This window comes from Rhineura floridana, chromosome 6 (assembly GCF_030035675.1).
Source record: "Rhineura floridana isolate rRhiFlo1 chromosome 6, rRhiFlo1.hap2, whole genome shotgun sequence".
Lineage (NCBI taxonomy): Eukaryota > Metazoa > Chordata > Lepidosauria > Squamata > Rhineuridae > Rhineura > Rhineura floridana.
In genome coordinates this window covers 46100351-46121321 of record NC_084485.1, presented here as the reverse complement: position 1 = coordinate 46121321, position 20971 = coordinate 46100351, and the positions used below count along the sequence as shown (strand labels likewise).

The following is a 20971-nucleotide window of genomic DNA, read 5'->3' as shown; positions in this document are numbered from 1 at the left end:
CTGAATGCCAGTATTAGAATTCTCTCTGTACATTTTAGGCAGCATCCAGTCACCCCCATTGTGTAGAAGCCAGCACTTCAAAACCTTTATATGACTTTGCGTCACTGACATCTATGAGGTCTGTGATGGCCCACACAGGCGCAATATGCTTCTTAACAGGCCCAAACCAGAAGCCAGATTTGGGAGGGCAAGGAAGGAAAGAGGCTTGCTTCACTCAGTAGTAAGTCCCACTGAGATCAATTTAGGCTTATTTCCTAGTATGTGCACATGGGATTTCAGTCATGAGTAACCTGAGTCACATTTTATATTAATGGAACCTAATTATGACCTTTGGCCCAGAAATTTAAGAACATAAGCTTTAAAATAATTGCAACTGTTTTAAACAACTTAAGGAAGAGGCAATAAGTTAATTTGGTTGGCCCTGCTGTAGAAAATAGTTGCTTTTCTCTAATTTTTCACAATATGCTTATCACATTTTCACAAAGCAAGAAGAAATGTTCGTTCTTGAACAACTTGAATTATTTCCAGAAGCATCCAGGCCATTTCCAGTAATTTGGCAGGAATAATCCTTTCCTCTTGCTCATCAATGTTGATGGGCTCTTAGTACTAATAAAAGAGGCAAATTCATGTCACATAAAAACACATTTAACAGTGCCTTGAAAGGCAGCTGTTGGAGAGGGCTTTTTTGAACTAGGAATGGGTGAGAAATTTGATTCAGTTTGCATTTCAGCCAAATATACTAAATTTTGAAGGATGGCTGTGTTTGGTTCCAAAACAATATGCGCTCCAAAACACTTTCCAAAACAATATGAGAACAAAACACAGCCATCCTTTGAAATTTGGACTTATTTGAATTTTGCAAGGCAGTTCACCAACCAAACAATGTTTACAAAAATGCATATGTTAGGGAAAAGTGTGCTGATGTTCCTGGAGGGAGGGATAGTAAACGCCTGAGGAAATTTGTTTGAATAGTCTCTAAGGACAAAACAGTTTCCTTGTCCCAACCCCAAATTGATGCGCCGTATAAGACCTGAGGAATTACTTTAGATTGGAAGATTTTTAGAGCCGGAGGAATTAAGTTACCTCCTACAGAGCGATAGAACTTTAGAATTGCTCCTGCAGTTTTTATGGCTGTTAATTTTATGTGTTGCTGGTGTCTTTTCCAAGAAAGAGTGTCCGCAAAGTATATTCCCAGATATTTATATAACCGACATTGCTCCAACTGATGGTCTGCCATTGACCAACGATGTCCTTCAAATCTCTTACCAAAAACTAAAACTTTCGTTTTTTGGTAATTGATTTCTAGCTTTTCCTTTGTACAGAGTGCCTGTAAGTTTCTCATTAATTTTCTTAAGCCAATTGGGACTAAAGACAGGAGGACCATGTCGTCCGCATAAAACAACACGGACACCTTCCTGTGGCCGATAGATGGTGGAAAGTATTGTGGACCGGAGAGGTCAGATATGATGTTATTAATAAATAGATTGAAGAGAAGGGGGGCTAAGAGGCAGCCTTGTTTAACGCCCCTCCCTATTACTATCGGGCTCGTCATGTCTCCACTTTGGCTTACTCTAACCATAGCATTAGTATTAGTGTATAGGGCCCTGATGAGATAGAGAAGACGGCGATCTATGTTTAGATTATAAAGTTTTAACCAAAGAGCATTCCTATTGACAGAGTCGAAGGCTGCTGCCAAATCAACGAATGCAGCATATAGATGTTGTGTGGGTCCAATTATACTCTTTTTTGCCAGGAAGTACAGGGTTAGACAATGGTCAATCGGAGAAGATCCTTTTCTGAAGCCCACCTGTTCGGGATGTATGAGCTGGTTAGTCTCCACCCATTCTTCCAACTTTTGGAGTAAGAATTTACTATAAAGCTTGGAAGCCACATTTAGTAGGCTGATCTTGCGATAGTTGGAGGGTTTAGAGGGATCATTGTTTTTATAAATTGGTACGATAATATTGCGCCTCCACCCATCAAGAATAATGCCAGAGTCATTAATCCTAGAGAAAAGGCTTGCCAAGAATGGGGTCCACCAGTCCGGGAATTGCTTGAATAATTCGGGGGGGAGAAAATCTTCTCCTGGGGATTTACCATTCTTCAAAGAATCAATGAGGATACTGATTTCTTCTGGAGTGACTGGGGGCCACGGAGGCGCTTTTGAAATATCGACATCCAATGAATGGTCATTGGAGGCTATCGCTGGGCAATAAAGCCTTTGGAAACAGGCATGCCAGGCTGGTGTCGGAATTCGATGTACATCTTGGGGGTTTAACGCACCCATCCCAGATTTAACTAAATTCCAAAACAGCCGCACATGTCTGTCAGAGGCCGCGCGGGCTAGCCGCTGCCAGTGGGCTTCGGCAAAGTCGGCTTTCTTTTGAATTAAGAGGGCTCTATAAGAGATCTTCATAGATTTGAAAAGAGCTTGGGACTGGTCACTTGGGTGTATAAGAGTCAATCTTAATTGGGCCTTCAACTTTCTTTTCCTTAGTCTACACTCGCGATCGAACCATGTATAAGGGCCATGTGTCCTAGTGGTGCCATTGCTCTTTTGAGCCAGGCATGGTCTCAGTAGGGTTAAGATAGTTTGAAAGGCCTGAATGGGATCGAGGGTTTCATTCAGTACTCCCTGACGTATTGTTTGATATAAATTACTCCCCAACTGGGCTGCGACACGGTCCCTAGTCTTCTCGGACCAATGGATTTTTTTCTCAGTCTGTGCTAGTCCCAAACATGATGTGGAAGGGACGGTACTCTTATTAATCCTAAGACATAGTTGGAGAGGAAGGTGGTCACTCTCTATCCTACATTCGACCTTAAAGTCGATAATGTCCGAAAACAGAGATTGTGATACTAAGATGTAGTCAATTGTACTAGCACCTTGGGAGGACCGGTAGGTAAAGGAACCTCGAGAAGAGTCCACTGTAGACCCGTTTAGGATTTCGAGTGAGTGCAGTGAGGCTAATTCCAACAAGTAGGGAACCTGTTTATTTGACTTTTGATCTTTTAGTACCCTGTATTGAGTAACGGCCTGATATAAGGGGTCCCAATTGGAGGAAACCGTGTTAGATGGCCAGAGGTCACCTATTCTAGCGTTGAAATCTCCGCAAAGTAAAAGACTGTCATTAGGGTACTGCATTTCATATTGTGTGAGAGTCTCTTCAAGCTTATCCCATACATTAATGGGAATTGTAGTAATGTCGTATAAGGGAGGAACATCAGCAGCCATCTTACGTGCTGAGACTGGCCTCCTCCCCTGGGAGCGCATATTCATCTTGCCCTTTTGAAGTTCTCAAAACTAGCTGGAAGGTCGCCGGGCAAGGAACTATTGAATTTGTGCCTAAACCACCCCTTCTCCTCTAATCTTTGGGGTCCTAAATTAGAAGAACTATTATCTAGTTATCATATAACTCCTCAGGTTTTTATATCATTACCACCTAATCAAAAATTATGTGAGATTGTTTTCCGCCGCTCTGAGTATTTGGATAACTTAACACTAACTAACTCTAGAGTGGCCCCATGGTATGGGAAGTTTAAGACCGGTCATTATCTCTCCCCATACCTCACGTATCCTTTTCCCAAAAGCCTCAGGCACGCGCTCACTGCACTACGCTTCTTCTCCCTCCCTAATGCAGACAGAGAGGGACGAATCCTCGGAATTCCAAAAGATCAAAGACGATGTCCCTGTGGATATAATAAGGAGGAGGACATTCCTCATATACTGCTTCATTGCACAATTTATCAGGACCCCAGAACTAAGTTCCTCAAGAAGCTTTTAGATGAATCTGAATCTCTTACAGAAGAAGGGAAAGTAATTTCCTTAATGTCTGATTCAAATTTGGACGTGACACATAAGGTATCCCTGTTTGTGTTAGCAGCTTTGAAACTACGAGCTAATTTTATTCTGAATCTTAATAACAGCTGCCGTTCAAGTCTGTCTTAGTTTTAAATTTTAGACGCTGTACAATCAGCATAGATTCTCATTGCCTTATGAAGTTTTAAATTTTCCTTTATAGAATTTATTTTAAACTCAATTATAAATTTTAACATGGTAAGTTTGTTGTACATGATATATTAATTAATTTTGTATTGGCCTTTGGCCCTGCAATTTAAATAAACTATGAGAACTATGAGAAAAGTGTGCATAAAAATGAATGTATTAGTGAAAATAAGATAGAAAAATGCATTATATGACAAGAAAGTGCTTGCAAAAATGTGTATGTTATTCAAAACTGCCCACAAAAATGTGTTTATTAGGAGAAATTTGCGCTAAAATGCTAGAAAATTTTCATGAGGCTTTTTTAAAATGAAAAATTTGCAGATTGCTGCAGAAATGTGGAGAACTGAATTTCAGACTGGAAAAATTAGAAATGGAGAGAAATGAAACTGACAGATCTGTCCAGCTGTATTTTGAACACAGAAGTAGCAAGGGTGGGGGAAAGTGCTTAACCCTACCTGCTGTGTTTCTCCTCCAAGTTGAACTCAAAGTTGTTTTTCCCCATTCAAGATTTCAAATTACAGAATTTCCTTGCAAACATCTATCTGGAACCCTGCAGCTGGGGAAAGGTGGCAATTTTGAGCACAAAACAGTTGGAGGGAAGGGTTAATCACCCCTCCCCCTGTTGCTTCTCTGTTAAAAAAAGCCTCCCTCATTTAGCAACATCCTGATACGGTTAAGAAAAATAGCTGTGTGAAGGGGCTATTTTGATTAGAGAAGCAACTAGGGAAGGGGTGATTAACCCTTTCCCCTCCCACTGTTTTGTTTTGTTACTTTGTCCATAAGACTGAGAGTTTCTCTTTTGATAGTGCTCATTCAGTTGCCCCCTTGGTTAAGAAAACAGGCATTGCCAAAATATTATTTGAAAAGTGATTTTTCCTTGTATAAGTGAGGTCAGATATTCTTATTTCATGCTCCTCTCTCCTGTTTTTTCCCCCTAAGGTGCCAACATGTCTCTGGGATGATGATCTGGATTCAGCTCAGGCACCTTCATCATCAGTATAGTTGCTCCAAAGTCAGAATTATTGTTACAGATAATAGTGGATGAGCCAGTGAGAATCCAGCATGACTCTGTTCTTAGGCTGATTTTGCCAAGTTAACAGCAAGGGAAAATCTTTAAGTTGTACCCTGGGACAACACCATACAGCAACCGAGCTGGAAACAGTGTTATGAGTGTGAGACATGGCACAGCAGAGGCTTGAAATGTGAAAGAACAAACGGAAGGAAGGATGGAAGAAAGACTATTTGGAGAAATTGTCATCCATTCATTTCCTTTTACAGACTAAAACCTGTTTTCAAAACTACTCTAAATATGGGGAGGGGGAGAGAGAGGAAGTGTGACTGGACATGATCCAATAAATTCTATGCATGCTTACCTGGGCTGGGGAGTAAGCTCCTTTGGAAGCTATGATATGTGCTTCTGAACAGAAATGCAGAGGATTGCTCTCAAGTGACCAAGACAATCACACTAAAATGAATATATGTCTATTTTAGGAATGCTACATGAACCTACAAACAATGTGTACACCAAGGACAAGGGTAGTTCTACAGTGTCACCCCCAATGAAAAGCTATTATTGGTACCCAGCTGAAAACAGCATGTGCTGGCTGGGGCTGGTAGGAGTTGTAGTCCAAAACGTCCAAATCTGTAGTCCAAATCTGGAGGGCAGCAATTTGACAAAGGCTGGCCTAAAATCTATCTTGAGACACAACATGGTTCTCCAGTTACAATGGAACAGATCTGGGTGAGTATGGGTACTCTGGAACTTGGTTGTTTGCACAAGGGCCGGCTGGTTCATTTCCTCGGTGACTTACATGTTAAGTCCCATGATCGTAGGGCCTTTATGGGCTTTGATTTGGCAACATTAAATGCTGGGGTGGAAGGAAAAGGGATTGTTATCTACTTTTTAATAAAACTTTAATTGACACTCAAACAGGGCCTTTAATAAGATTACAGAAAATATGGGAGGGCATTTTCAAACTAAACTTTGATGAGACAAAATGGAATAATGTGTGGTCTACCTAATTTGGTGTTGGCAAATTTTAGGGGAACTAATCTTAAGATATTACATAGGTGATACTAAACACCAACTGAACTATCTTACATGACATCCTCAATTAGTACATTATTGTAGTGTATATGTACCTATAAGGGCACGTACTACCACCTTTGGTGGGCCTTCCCCTATGTACAGAACTTCTGGACAGATCCACCAAGAACTTGTTAGAATAATGGGAGAAGCTATTGCTTTAATTCTGGAATTGTTTTTGCTATCAATATTGGAGGTGGTAAATCATGACATTAAACGTAAAGACCGGCCAGGTTCTTTCGCCTATGAGAATGAAAAACAGTAGCGTCTCTTCTGGTTGCTAAAGTCTATGCATGTGAATGACAGCAGGATTCATGGAAATTACCAGACAGCTTCATAGACTTCAAGGGATGATGAAAGCAGGCCTGTAGTTAGAATCTGGTCCATCTGCCTAAGCTGGAGGCAATTCCTCCATCATATATTTGAGTGCTGTCCATCCACAAAGAAGATGGTCCAGTTAGAAGAAAGTGCTATATTTCCCTTCAACAACTTCCTGCCCTGGCTTGCATCAAGATAATCAGATTTCAAGTTCTTCATGAACCTTTCTTGATTTTCATCTTCTTAAATCTTCACTGCAAAACCTTTTCAAACATTAAAAAAAATCATTGAATGTGCATGAGGGATGGGAATGAGCCACCAGCTCTGTCCCACCCTACATTCATTGACATTTCTTTTGGGATGCACCAGGGCTATTCATTTTCATAGCCCTGGCACTCGCTTTGCTATATTTGAACTCTGAAGGAAGGACGTTGTTGGGAGTGGGTCATGCTAAATTAAGCAAATGTACACATAAATAAATGGGGAAAGGAACCAGGCACCTGGATATCATTTTTCTCTCTACAAATCACTTTATAGTTGCACAGTTTCTGCACATATATTTGCCAGGTATCATAAATTATCTTGGACACACAGTGCAGAACATCTAGTAATGTGAGAATTCCTGTTTCAGCATTTGGCCTGTAATAGGTTATTACCTTAATGAGTTCCCGGTTGAGCAAAACAAGAATATTTTCCAAAGCCAAATATGATATAGGGCTGCCGCTTGGCTTGCTTTAAGCAAGGCTCACCAGTTTTTCTATCACCAGGCTGAGTTCTCGTTTCTTAAGTGACCTTTAATGTTATATTTAAATGAAAGTTGAACACATCCATATAAGCAGTAGCCACAGTTCTGGGGAGGGTGGGGGTCACCCTAACACCCTAACCTTAGAGGCAAGGCTTTACTCAATCTATACTAAAAGGAAGAAACAAATAAATGTAAATAAAATGCCAAGAGAAGCCGAATACTGAGATCTGTATCAATTATGCAAATCAAGAAAATGTTAATATATTTATACTGAATAACTGATTTTCTGCTAGATATTGATGAGCTAGGCATTGCCTGCAACTTTCAAAGCTTCTGGGGGGAAAACGATGAAAGTTGAGATTTTTAGGATACAGAATTCTGTGATCAATAACAATTTCTTTGCTTGCACAGCACAATTGCAGAACATGCACATAAGAGCTCTTTATACAGAAACCTATTTTCCCCCACTTTTATTTTTCATGTTCTACAGGACAACCTTTTACATCTGTTCCATTCTCTGTTGTTGCAAGATCCTTCTCTGCACCATTATTCTCAGTCTTGTCAGCTCAAATGTACCGAACACCTTTTTTTAAAAACCAACAACCTGAAAGCATTCAAAGAGAGCAGCAGAAATATGCACCTTTCACATTTTCCTTGTAAAGGTGCATGTTTCTTAGAACTACAAAGCAAACACTGGGGCCATCTAAAAAGGCTGACCTTAAGATGTAGCAATGATCAGAACAGAGATTTGATAAAGACACATCCTTACACCCACACATTTGTTCTCATCGCCTCTGTGGTGTATCTGCTTAGTGTACTAACAAAAATCATCCTGAACAGAGGGAACACTCTAGAGCAGCCTTTTCCAACCAGTGTGCCTCCAGATGTTGTTGGACCACAACTTCCATCAGCCTCAGCCAGCATTGCAAATGGGAGGCTGATGGGAGTTGTGGTCCAACAACATCTGGAGGCACACTGGTTGGGAAAGGCTGCTCTAGAGCTAACCAAAAGGCTCCACACTGAGTATAGATATTCCCAGAGGCTCATTCACACCAGGGCAGGTTAATGAGGCAGTAGATTTTCAAAAGACATCAGCATCTAAATATGCATTGGAAACTGGTTTTTATTTTACTTGTTTGGCATCAGGCTCCATTATGCTAACTCTTGGGCACACTGCAACTATTTAATGGCATACAGTATAAGAAAGATGTTCAGCTTCCTTGTTTTTTTAAAAAAGTTAGCTAATGCACTTATACTGTTATTTAGCATTCATAATATACTTTTCCTAGGTGCTCTTATATTGTCTTAATATATTGTCTCTATAATCCTTTCAACTCTCCTGATAGATAAGCCCCATACTGCAGAATGGGTGAATAGAAGGCTAAGTCCAAGAGATCCTGGTTTGCCTACCCAATAAGATCATGGTTGAGCTGAGATTCTGAAAAAGATATTTCCAGATCATAGCTTGTGCTCTTAACCACTAATGGTATAATCCTAACCCTCATATAAACCAGCTGGGAGAGGTTAGGATATACCTCCCAACTCCCCCCTGCCCCCAATATAGCTGAGTTGGCCTTCAGCTGGGATGAATGACGTACCCTGGTATATCTACATATGGCAAGTGAGGGAAAACCCTGCTGGCAGAAGTTACATCAGTGTAGATGGCAAAAAGGGGGTTGTCAAGAGCAGGGTATGGGCATGTTGGAGGCAGGAAGTTATATATCCTAACCCCCTTCAATCACTGGTCCTGCCCACAGAGCTCGGTGTAACTTGCACCACCAAAAATGCAGCCATAACTAAAATCACCCCATAGGAGTCAGTGGTGTTGGAAGTACAATAGCAGGAATAATTCAGGCTGTAACCAAAGGGTTAATTCTGTTACATTAAAGTCAACTAGTCAAGAGGGGCTGGGTGGAGGTGTTGCTTAGCAACTAGGCACAGTGGTATGATCTTCACTGAGGTGGGACGTCCTCTGATTGGCTGTGTAGTTCTGAGGGAGTTTCTGCCTGTATGTCTTAGTTGTTGAATATCTCCCTGCTCTCAACCAGGCAAACTGGACTATTTATTTCTCCTCAAGTTATACCTTGTTCCCATTCAGTTTTCCCCAGTAAAGTATTATCGGGATTTATTTTTCTCTCTGAACCTGTTCTGCTTTATTTAAGTCACCTGCTAACAAATGGAAGGGCAGAAACAATCCTGGCCACACAACCCTTGGCCAGAAGGGGTTAGGATGCAACTTAACGTAGAGAAGAGAAGGCATATTTGCCTGGTTAAGATGGCTTCGTAAGTCAGGGCAGGGAACCTGTGGCCCTCCTGATTCTGCTTAGCTGCAGTGCCCACCATCTCTGACCACTGGCTATGCTGCTGCAGCTGATAAAAGTTGCTGTCCAACAATAGGTGGAGGGCCACAGGTCCCCCGTCTTTGCACTAAGAAATACAGTTGGATCGGTTTACGAGCAGAAAGATGGTCTAGGTGTGGCTTCTAGAAAACGATTATTTCCAGCTGTAAAAAGTCGATAGCCATATCTAGGGATGGGATCCATTGGCCAGTGCATTCCGTCGACCTAACAGGCTGGCATCAATGCAAGTTTGTTCAATATCCTCTGATTTTACCAATATGGGTTTTTTTCGCTTGGAAGGAAAATCAATATTAATATTAATATTTTTAAAATAAATATTGATACATAGTCATTCTTACAATCAATGTTTTAGAGGCGGATTTTTTTTAAAAAAGTCCATTTTCAGAAATAGCCATGGAAATTTGCTACATTAAAATCCGATCCTCAGCTGTTGAGAATTAATGGAAAATTTGGTACCAAATCCAAATTGGGCGGAATTCTAGCACATCCCTAGCCCTATCTCAGTTTCACACACAAAAAAGGAAAACTTCTGTTGTGTACTGCTTATACTCAAACAACATTTATTAAGTTTTGAGTTTTATTCTGCTCTGCCGCCAGGGAGCCCATGCACTGTTCTCTCCCCACCATTACCCATTTTATCATCAAAATAGCTTTGTGAAGCTGCAAAACAGTAACAGGCCCAAGGTCAGTGGAAATCTGTATCCTTTTCCCCCCATTCTGGCCTAACACTATAACCACGACAGAGCACAACACAACACTGCTTCTATGGGATAAGCAGGACCACACCACCACATAGTGCTCTAAGGTAGCAATACTCTGGCCTCTTATGCTAAGGTTATATTTCTGTGATCCTACAAGGAATAACCAGTTTGGAAACTGTCACTTGGAATTAGAACCAAACCTCCACGCTAAACCAATGTAAAGTTGTCAGATTAAATGCATGCCTTTAATGCATCTTTAAACATTTGCCTGCTGGCTGCAGGTGACAAGGAATTGCATACATGTCAGTGAATGGTCTGGGGGAGAAAGGTCAGAGCACTTTCACCCTTCTTCTGCATTCAGCATAGAAACCAAGTGGACTCAGAGGAGGATCAAGGTCCTCCATCCTTCCTCTGCCAGCCCCCAGCAGGCTAGTACTTTTTCTTCTTCTTTTTTCAGGCTAGTAACATTTGTCGGCTGTTCACAAGGCTGCTTTAATACCTATGTAAAAAGGCCTTTGACAGGCCTGATTTTTTCTGACATTGTACCATAATGGTAGAAATCACAGCTATCCCCTCCCCCCAAAAATTCCCTCCTGCATAACAGAGGCTCTAACCCATATTCAGCCTGGGATCCCATTCCACTCATTGAACCTGTAACACTGGCATAAAAGAGTGTAAAAAGCATCATGTTCTTCTTGATCAATAATGGTGGAGCTACAAGCACAAGGTAGATCAGATTTAAATAATACAGACGTCTCTGCCATTGCCTTTGTCCCTTGGCAACTCTGCTACTTCCAGTCTACACCTTCCTGCTGCTTAGTAATAACACCTGCTACCAGCTCTAAGGCTGCTTTTGTTTGCCATATAGAAAATGTTTTCTGCAAAGAAGCATAAATGCATCAAGGGATGACAAGCAGATGCTTCTGGGCATAAGGAGCACCATGTCCACAATTACGGTAAAGTGCAGAAGAGGTTGCCATGGAGGTGGCAACGTCAAGAAGGGTCAAGAAGGCAGCAACTGCTAAGGAAAAAAACCAGGGTGCGTTATCTTATAGGTGAGACTTTCAGCCTATTATATTGCCTGCCTCTAGAATTGCTGGCTCCAGACTCTGAAAGGGCTCTTGTGCCTTTAAATACTGTATAGAGAATTTTACAGTGTAACTTTTCCCACCATGCAGAAGTACAATGGTCAGAGAATCCACACCTGGTGGAATTCTGTATTCCCTGCAGGTCTTAAAGAAACAGGAGGCTTCTCAGGATTAGGAGCCGGCAGGTTTTCTTAGCTCAGTAAATGATAAAAGCCTGAAGATGATAAAAGCAGATGATGGACCAAGTTGTCATTTGCATCCTGTTGACCCCAAACCTACTGTTTTGCAATGTTATCAGCAGCTACTATCTATTTAACCCTTTGACCCTATAACAATACCATGATATAATTGCTATCCATGTTGGCCTATTAGGAAAAAAACCCCCAAAGCTGCAGTAGGGCAATATCTTTACTGGGATCAAACAAAATGTTACAAAATAGTGAGCAAGCTTTTGAGTGTTCCAGAACTCCTCTTCAGGCTGGATGTTAAGCAGAAAGGGGTGTGGGGCAAGAGATGGGCATGATGTTGAAGACTGAAAGTATTGAGTTTGTAACAGTCTTCAGAGAGAGTGCTGGAGGTGTCAGACAGATTTAGATTAGATCCCGCTAGGTGCAAAGCATATTTAACTCTGCACCTAGGTTTGCTGGGACAAAGAAACAATATTGGCTATTCCCCATGTTAAAAATAAAATGTGCGCAATTATTCAGATCCATCTCCAGAGCTAAGAGGAGCGTATGGGTTCCTCCTTGTGAGGCAGAGAGCTGAAGTTAAGAGAAATGTGGTGGCCTTTATATTAGCAAAGCTGTAGATTAATTATAGACAGTGCCCTAGGTTAAAAAAAGTGATTAATATCCAGATTGGATAGTGTTACCTAGTGCATATCCAATGGCTTGCAGCACCACCTATACACTCATGATGCCCAGCTGTACCTGAGAATTTTGGCCCTTCATCCATTTCTACATCTTCAAGTGCCTGTCTGATATTTCTGCTTGAATACCTTGTCATTGTTTCAAACTGAATATGTCCCTGCCCAGAGAGCTTTGCCTATGGGGTGGTATACAAATGCAATAAATAAATAAATAAATGTTTGTCCCTTGGCTAGAGTACTGAAGTTCTCTAAACTTGGAGAACTGACATTGTCATGCACTGTCAACGTTTGGTGGTCAAAACAAAAAAAGTTGCATTACTTTTGGATCCTTATTCAGTACTTACTGACTTTGATGTTGGACATATGTGTTGAACCTTGCAAATTAACTATTTATTAAACATTGTTTCTAAGTTCTGTCACACTTATAATGCCCTTTACACATGAAAATCTTCATCTCTGTCTTCTTAAACATGTGTATATATATATATATATATATATATATATATATATATATTATACACATATGCACATATGCTCGCTCAATATCAACATTTAGTCCCAAATATCAACTTTACTCTCCTTGAATCTCTAACTTCGAAAGTAGCAAATATAATTTGCATTATGGCAGGGATGTTAGCCAAAATTCAAGATGTTCAGAGCTAATTAGCAACATAATTCTGTAGACTGATTAATTGTGACAAAGCAAAGTGCTTTCATTGTACAGGCTTCATTAACTATATCTGAACTAAGCTGATGAGCTGTGGTGCAATCTAATGGCTCGAGAATTTATTCTTCCTGTCAAATCTTCCCTTCTCCCACCCGTATCCCAGCCACGGTGGGCATGCCAAAGCGCTGCAGCATGTGCTGAAATATGGGCAGTCCATTCCCTTCAAACCAAGGCCCTCCTACACCTCACCCAGAAGCATAGAACAGCCTCTCAGTCCCCATATCAGGGTGGTTAGGTGTCCTACTTGTACAATGGATAGCCTTCTGTTTGAAGGGCTGTTTGATCCTAGTCCAGTTTAAAGAACCATAAGAAGTGAGAGCAGGAGGGGCCTCGAAGTTGCCCATCACGTTACCATCTGCACAGCAGACTGAACAGGCACATAGGTCACCTGATCAGTTTTCTTCACTACTGTGAGATGTATTTTTGTTCAGTGTGTGTGTGTGTGTGTGTGTGTGTGTGTGTGTGTGTGTGTGTGTGACAAAGAGAGAGAGAGAGTCATTGGGGAGGGAGGGAGGGGGGGATGGATTGGAGTATCTAGAAAGGTGGGCTGGCTAGCTGGAATCCTGAACAATAACATTCCACAGTGCAGCATTATCTTCCACATGGAGATATGTATTTATGGTTACCACGTCAGGAAAAAGGTTTGAGAAAGAATTGGCTATCTGATATGGTTTCTCCTTTAAATCTTTGTTGTAACAGTTTGTATCAGAGCAAGGGCTAGTATCTAACATCAGGAGCAGCATCTCTCATCCCTTCGGGGCATATTTATAAATCATAAGGCTAGAACAAATGTTATACATGTCATGGAGATGCCACAGAAAATGGCATTCCTCAGGAAGGTTACTACTCTATACCCCAGCCACACTATTTGCCCAAACTCACCACTTGAGTCATCCCTATCACACTAGGTAGGTCTATGCTCCACCTCCAGTGTCAGCAATACATGTCAAGTGGACAAATATAGATAATTCTTGCCAATGCATCATTTCAGTGAAGAGCTCTCTAGCTTCACAAGTGCCCCCCCAAATTAAAATAATGTATTGCTCGTCATAAGAATGGCTATTTGAACCTATCAAATGCCTTCTTGCCTCATCAGTAAAGAACTAAGAGTTATGTCTGTTTTGCCAATTATATTCAACAATGTTTCTGGTCATTCCCTTTTCCTTATAAAGCCTGTGTGCTTGTTATTGATTATTTAGGCAAATATTTTTGTCTCATGTCAGTATCCTTGTTAAAAATTTAGAATCTTAATTGAATAAATAAACTGGTCAATATGATGGCTTTTGCTGGCTCTTTGTCTTTTTAGCCAAATTGTGGCATGGTTGGTGGGGAAGTACGCCACACCCTTTGGGGAGAGGAGGATTAATTCTTCCCTCTACGCTGTGACACCACCCCCTCTGGGAAGAGCCCTTCTGACCTTCATTCTACTATTAGACTTGTGGGAAAAGTCTTCCATTGGTTCCAGTCATAGGTCCCCCCTCCAGCCTAACTGAAGTGAGGTAAGGGGGCAATAATAGCGGTTATCCATCTCTGCCTCAGAAATTACAGATTTCCACACACAGATTACTTGCATATATTTTGGAAATGTTGCAAAATTAGAGGTTTTAAAATAATATTAAACAAATTACTGGTTATGAAATTCCTGAAAACCCATTAAATGTTCTTTTAAATTATTTGGAAGGATGTGTACAGATGTAGAAATGGTTACTATTTTATTAACAGCAACTAGAATATTAATCTCAACCCATTTATATGTATTTGCCCCCTTATCTGAATGGTTTTTAGGGTATGGGAGGTAGCTAAAATGTATAAATATATTATGCCCAGTCAAGAGAAAATGATTTTTTTAACACACACACACATTTATAGAAAAATTGGCAATTTTCATTTGCTTCTGAAATGAGAACCAGACCATATTCATTATTTTCTTTGAAACAGAGTCATCATTTATTGGGGCCAAATTTCTTTAAATATCTTATAGTATTCTGTTATGCATTGATATAATCTGTATTTCTGCTCAAAATTATTCCATTACTTCCTGAAATTTAATCAGGGCATTTACTTCTTTTAACAACTTTTTTTAAAATCTGCCTTAAGATGTCTAGAATTTGAAGTTTCTCAGTAAAGGCTATGATATGTTCCCCCAAAGGAAAATGTAGGTAATATAAATAGTTAAATTTTGTTTTGTTTTTGTAAAACATTCTCTTTTACTTAAATGGCTATAAGCCTTTTATCTGGGCTGCTTAGAAGCCTATTTTAGTATTAAGTAGTAAATAATAGTAATAGAAATAGTAAATTTGTTAGCCTTTTAACAAATCATAAACAAAATGTATTTCTCCACATTTTAATACGTAATATTTTAGGGCAAATTCTAATTCTTTGTGGACTTACTTTGAATTATTATTTTTTCAATCCAGCAATTTATTATGTCATTTTCAGTAGACACTACTAAGATTTATGGCCATTGTCATAAATTAAAGGGTTAATTATTAGATGATTTTATCCTCTCTGTTTACTTATATGGAATAAGCATTCCATCCAGTTTCCATGAAAAAAGTCCTGTATTTAATTTTCCCCAGCCCAGACATTGTTTACAAAGGAACATGCTTCTGATAGCATCTTTGCAGCCATTGGTATTTCAGTGGTTCATTTAATTATGATTAAGGGTGCAATACATACCTGGAAGTAAGCCCTACTGAACTGGGGGCTTACTTCTGAGTAGACATCTATAACAGTGTGCTATAAGGATTTCCAAAGGCATTCTATCCTGGAATAAGATTGGTGTTTCATTACAGCACAGACACAACTAGGCTGAAATATCTGACTCTAAAATTTTATGAGCTTTGCTTTTGTATAGATAGACAGTTACAGGACTAAGATAGTGTCTGTACTGTAGAAATAAACTCAGGAGATCAGAGTATCAAATACAAAAGACAGATTTGGTTGCTTAAACTCCTTAAAATCAGAAGGCTTCTTCTCTGTGCCCACAAGTGGAGGAAGTGCTCATAAATGCTGTGAGCTATCTGAATAATTCAATTCTTGTGATTCTTGCAATGCAGTCCTGCGCACATTTGTTTGAAAGTAAATCCCACTGCATTCAATAGGGCATCTTCCAAGGTAAGTGTGCACAAAATTGCAGCCTTACAGCCATCATTTAAGAACTGTTTCCATTTCTTGAGTTTATGAGACTTACTGTCTGTATCATGGTTGGATAATGCTTGCAAATCAGTGATAAATTTTATATACTGGAAAGCAAATATGGTTTCAAATATTTCCCATCTGGCAGTCACTGTTTTAAATATAACTGCTGGGGAATAGTTGCATTTTATAATTCATTGTAAGTCTACCATTTCTATCTCATTTTGTTAATAACTTAAAACATTTACAGCCTAGCAGTTAAATTTTTCCAGTCATAATTTCCAACAGATATAACTTGCCACTTGCCAAATGCCCATCCTCATCATTCTCACTGATGATTTATATAGAAATGAGCTTTTTATGATTGCATTTCAGGACAGTTTGTCTCAGATAAGCAAGTTAGAACTACTTTGCAACACTGAAAAATAAAATGGCCATGCTACATTGTCAAACAGCAAGTTTATCAAATGAATAAAATTCATTTTTTTAAAAAACCCAGCCTAGATAAAGTATACTGAACCCACCTCCAGCCCCCCCAATGTTCATATTAGTATCAACTTAGCATTCAAACGCGTGCATTTTAGGGACCCCATTGGAAGAAAGGGATTCAGTATAATCAAGTATATACTTTCAGATCTGTCCCACTATTACTATGTTCAGTAGTTTTTAGATGTTTGGTTTATGTTTCTTTTTTATGATAAATTACTTTAAGCCTTTTTTTTACCTGAAATGCAGCATGCAAATACTATAAATAAATAAACTATCAATGGTATCAAACATAGTGCTTTGAACATTTTCTAAGTGCCATACCGTTTTCATTGCATTTGCTGTCACAGCAACCCTGTGAAGGAGGCTTTTGTTAGAGCTGGGCTAACCATGTGCCCTACTTTACAGAGGACAGTCCTCAGCTTGAAGGAGTTCCCTGTTTTGAGGGCTGTCCAGTCCAAGATTGGTTAAAAGATAAAGAACCCTAAGAAGGAAGAGCAGAAGGGGCTTTGAAACTGCCTAATAAGCCTTAGCACCCAGGCAGGTGGCTGAGCAGGCACACTGGTCACCTGGTCAGATTCTTCTCCACAATGGTGAGATGTATTGTAGCTCTATTTAAATTACAGTCATCCCCTTCTAAATTTACATCTATACATATAAATTGGTAAATGCAATTTAATGCAAACCACTGTCAGCTTTTGTCTTTTTTGGTGATGTGTTTCCTCTTTTTTGGTGATGTATAATGTAAACCCAATGTATATTTTATCATTAGCTGCTTCTTTGTGCATGAAAAGGCTCATGCAGGCAATCAGTTTGCTGGAAAAGTATGGCCACTGAGATGGGAACTCATGGGGCAGCATGAGCTATCACCGGACATCAACTTCCAGGAATGAGTGAACTTGAAAATATACCTTGCTTTTCATAGGCTTGGAGTTACATTACATTAACTCTTCCTTGATAATTTACACATTCTCAGGTAATATATCATTTTCCCCATAGGATGCCCCCAGACCAACAGTAGTTTCCTCTGGAAAAAAAATTAATATTTTCTTGGTCATTTTCAACTGCTCATTTCTTTTTAGAAACGATACCTGGGTATTTCATGACCCTGCATCATGGTACTCTCAATTGGGTGAACTCATAGAGATCAGGGCTCAACTTCCCATTTTTCTCAAAGAATAACTTGTCCCTCATTAAGGATATACAAACTATTATGCTGAAGTGGCCTCTAGTCCACAAAAGTTCGTGCCATAATAAATGTTGCTAGTTTTTAAAGTGCCAGGCTCTTAGTTTTTTTGTGCTGCAATAGACTAATGATGCTGTGAAAACTATTGTGATTTCTCTAGGCAGAAATCTCATGCTCTTTGTCTTATCTCTTCTCCTGCATTATTTGATCCTTTAACAGGTATGCTATATCCTATATATATTCACATGGATATTTCGGTCAATTTCAACTGCTAATTTCTTTAGTAGAAACTACACCTGGGTATTTCATGACCCTGTATCATGATTCTCCCATTTTTATATATCCCATCTAATCTATTGGTGAGAGTATGTGTGTGCAGGTGAAAATTCATTGCTTCAACTTTAATAATTAATAAACTAAACCCATAATCCCAAAAGGAAGTAAGTACCAGGATTGTGGAGGGCAAAATACTTCAAAAATATTGACCTAGTAGATGCAGTACACTCTTATTCCCATTTTAGAGTTAGGTAACCTTCTGATCAACCACAATTTTGCTAAAGATCATATAAAACATTTGAAGAGGTAGGGCAAAAGCCCAACTCTTTCTAACCTTATTCTGAAATTCTATGATGAAACAAATTTCTCTCCTCTACATCTCTGGCTTTCAGGCTATATACACAGTTAAACACATATACACATTACTCTGTAAGAGTGTAGCATGAAACTAAAAGCAATTGCCTTTGTTGCTGGGACTTGGTAAGTTTTGAAAAATCATACCTCTGTGTGCAACAAGGCAGGGGGGATGCACATAGCGAATCATGAAACTCAGAAACCTTGAAATAGGAACCCCCAGAGAGGTGGGAAGGAAACAGTGTGTAATTCCAGTGCTCATGTTACTTCTCTTTGGACTACTCTGAACCACTCTCCATTTACAATAATAGGGAAAACATGCACCATGTAGCTACTTACATCGTGGAAGATTGCTAGTCCCTTGTCATAGTGCTGCAGGCTTTCTGTGGATTTGGGGCTGTAAGCATGCTTGGCAGAGAGCAAGCACATTGTCAGCATCTCTGTACATGCCATCATCTTCTCATTAAAGGTTGCTGGTTCTTCTTTCACAGACACTGGAAGGCTGGTCCCTCAGATACTCTAACCCTCCCCAATTGCCTGTTACACTGGATGCCCTGGATTCAGTGATTGTTAGCAAGCAAGGCTGCTCTCCGGTAGTTGGAACAGCAGCTACTGTACACTGAGAGATGCTCTTGCCAGCCTCTAGGCAACTTTCAGTGTGTGTATGTCTAAATCCCCTCCCCTAGGCTGCAGCAATTGGTCAGGATCTTTAACTGGCAGGATGTTCTTAGAATCTCGTCATCACCCTAGAGAGGCATACTCAGCAAGAGATTCCTCTTCAGAGAGGAGGATTACTTCAAGGATTGCAGGGTGTGCTTTTGTAAGCAGGAGTGCACAAATCCTTCACTCCAGCCAGTAAGCTGGGTCAAAGTCTGAAGGGTATTGATTGACTGACAGACAGGAAAAAATTCAGACAAGAACTACTGACATGATAAATGCCTAGAAGGTAAGCCACCTGAAGGAAGACTGAAAGAATAATAGAAATGTAGAGTTGGAAGAGGCCTATAAGGCCATCGAGTCCAACACACTGCTCAATGCAGGAATCCAACTTAAAGCATACCTGACAGGTGCCTATCCAGCTGCCTGTTGAATGCCTCCAGTGTTAGAGAGCCCACCACATCCCTAGGAAATTGGTTCCATTGTTGTACCGCTCCAACAGTTAGGATGTTTTTCCTGATGTTGAGTTGTAATCTGGCTGCCTGTAACTTGAGCCCATTATTCCGTGTCTTGCACTCTGGGACAATCGAGAAGAGATCCTGGACCTCCTCTGTGTGACAACTCTTCAAGTACCTGAAGAGTGCTATCATATTTCCCCTCAGTCTTCTCTTCTCAAGGCTAAACATGCCCAGTTCTTTCAGTCTTTCTTCATAGGGCTTTGTTTCCAGTCCCCTGATCATCCTCGTTGACCTTATCTGAACTCGTTCCAGTTTGTCTGCATCTTTCTTAAAGTGTGGTGTTCAGAACTGGACGCAGTACTCAAGATGAGGCCTAACCAGTGCTGAATAGAGGGGAACCAATATTTTACATGATTTTGAAACTATACTTCTGTTAATGCAGACTAATATAGCATTTGCCTTTTTTGCAGCCACAGCACACTGTTGGGTCATATTCAGCTTGTGATCAACGACAATTCCAAGATCCTTCTCACATCTTGTATTGCTGAGCCAAATATCCCCCATCTTATAACTGTGCATTTGGTTCCTTTTTCCTAAGTGTAGAACTTTGCATTTATCCCTGTTGAATTTCATTCTGTTGTTTCCAGCCCAATGCTCCAGCCAATCAAGGTCCCTTTGAATTTTGTTTCTATCTTCCACAGTATTAGCTGTGCTCCCCAATTTTGTATCATCTGCAAATTTGATATGCATGCTCTGTACCTCCTCATCCAAATCATTAATAAAAATGTTGAAGAGTTCAACATTTAGAAAGGATGCAGATGGAAGATGGGGGGTGGGCAGGCAGGAAAAACAAATGTCCAACCAAGTAGGAACATAGGAAAGTGCCTTATACTGAGTCAGACCATCAGTCCATCTAGTTCAGTGTTGTTTACACTGACTGGCAGCAGCTCTCCAGGATTTCAGAGAGGGGTTTCTCCCAGGCATTCCTGGAGATGCTGTGGATTGAACCTAGGACCTACAACTCGAGCAGATGCGCTACCACTGAGCTGCAGCCCTTCCCAAACTTGTTGAGATGTGTGGATGGCCTTGGATTGATATTTTCAGTCAGGGTTATTTGTGATTTGTGGAGGGTAGGCGCCTCCACAATGATGCTGTCGGGGCAGGAGTCTGGGACAGATGTCCAGAAGTACGCTCAGCAGAACAAGCAGGAAGACCCTCCAAACTCATCAGGGGTGGCTTACCATATTTTAAAGAAAGTGAAGTAATATGCATTGCCATCTAAATGATGTGTGCATGTAAGGCAATTAAATCCAGAGACTAAAAATACCAAATTGCCCCACTGTCAACTTATGCTGCTGGATGGCTGTTGCTATACCTTCCATGCACTGTTGGCTGGAGACAGGATAGACTGCTGAGTCAAGATTGCAAACAGCAACTTGCTCTGGTTCAGATCTTGAGCATAAATACACTTTGATAAACTCTTCATTTCTCTCTGGTATTCTGTACAAAATGTTCTC

General features: G+C 40.2%; 1 protein-coding gene across 1 annotated transcript in view; it reads right to left on the bottom strand.

Annotated features, from left to right (window-relative positions):
- The window catches only part of NECAB3 (N-terminal EF-hand calcium binding protein 3), a 152009-nt gene extending 133067 nt beyond the window's left edge, over positions 1–18942 (bottom strand). The window contains exon 1 of the mRNA XM_061630329.1: positions 18679–18942. Within this exon, the coding sequence (XP_061486313.1) occupies positions 18679–18795 (117 nt within the window). The 5' untranslated portion in view covers positions 18796–18942. The remainder of the gene's footprint in view (positions 1–18678) is intronic.
- Between the last annotated feature and the right edge of the window lie 2029 nt (positions 18943–20971).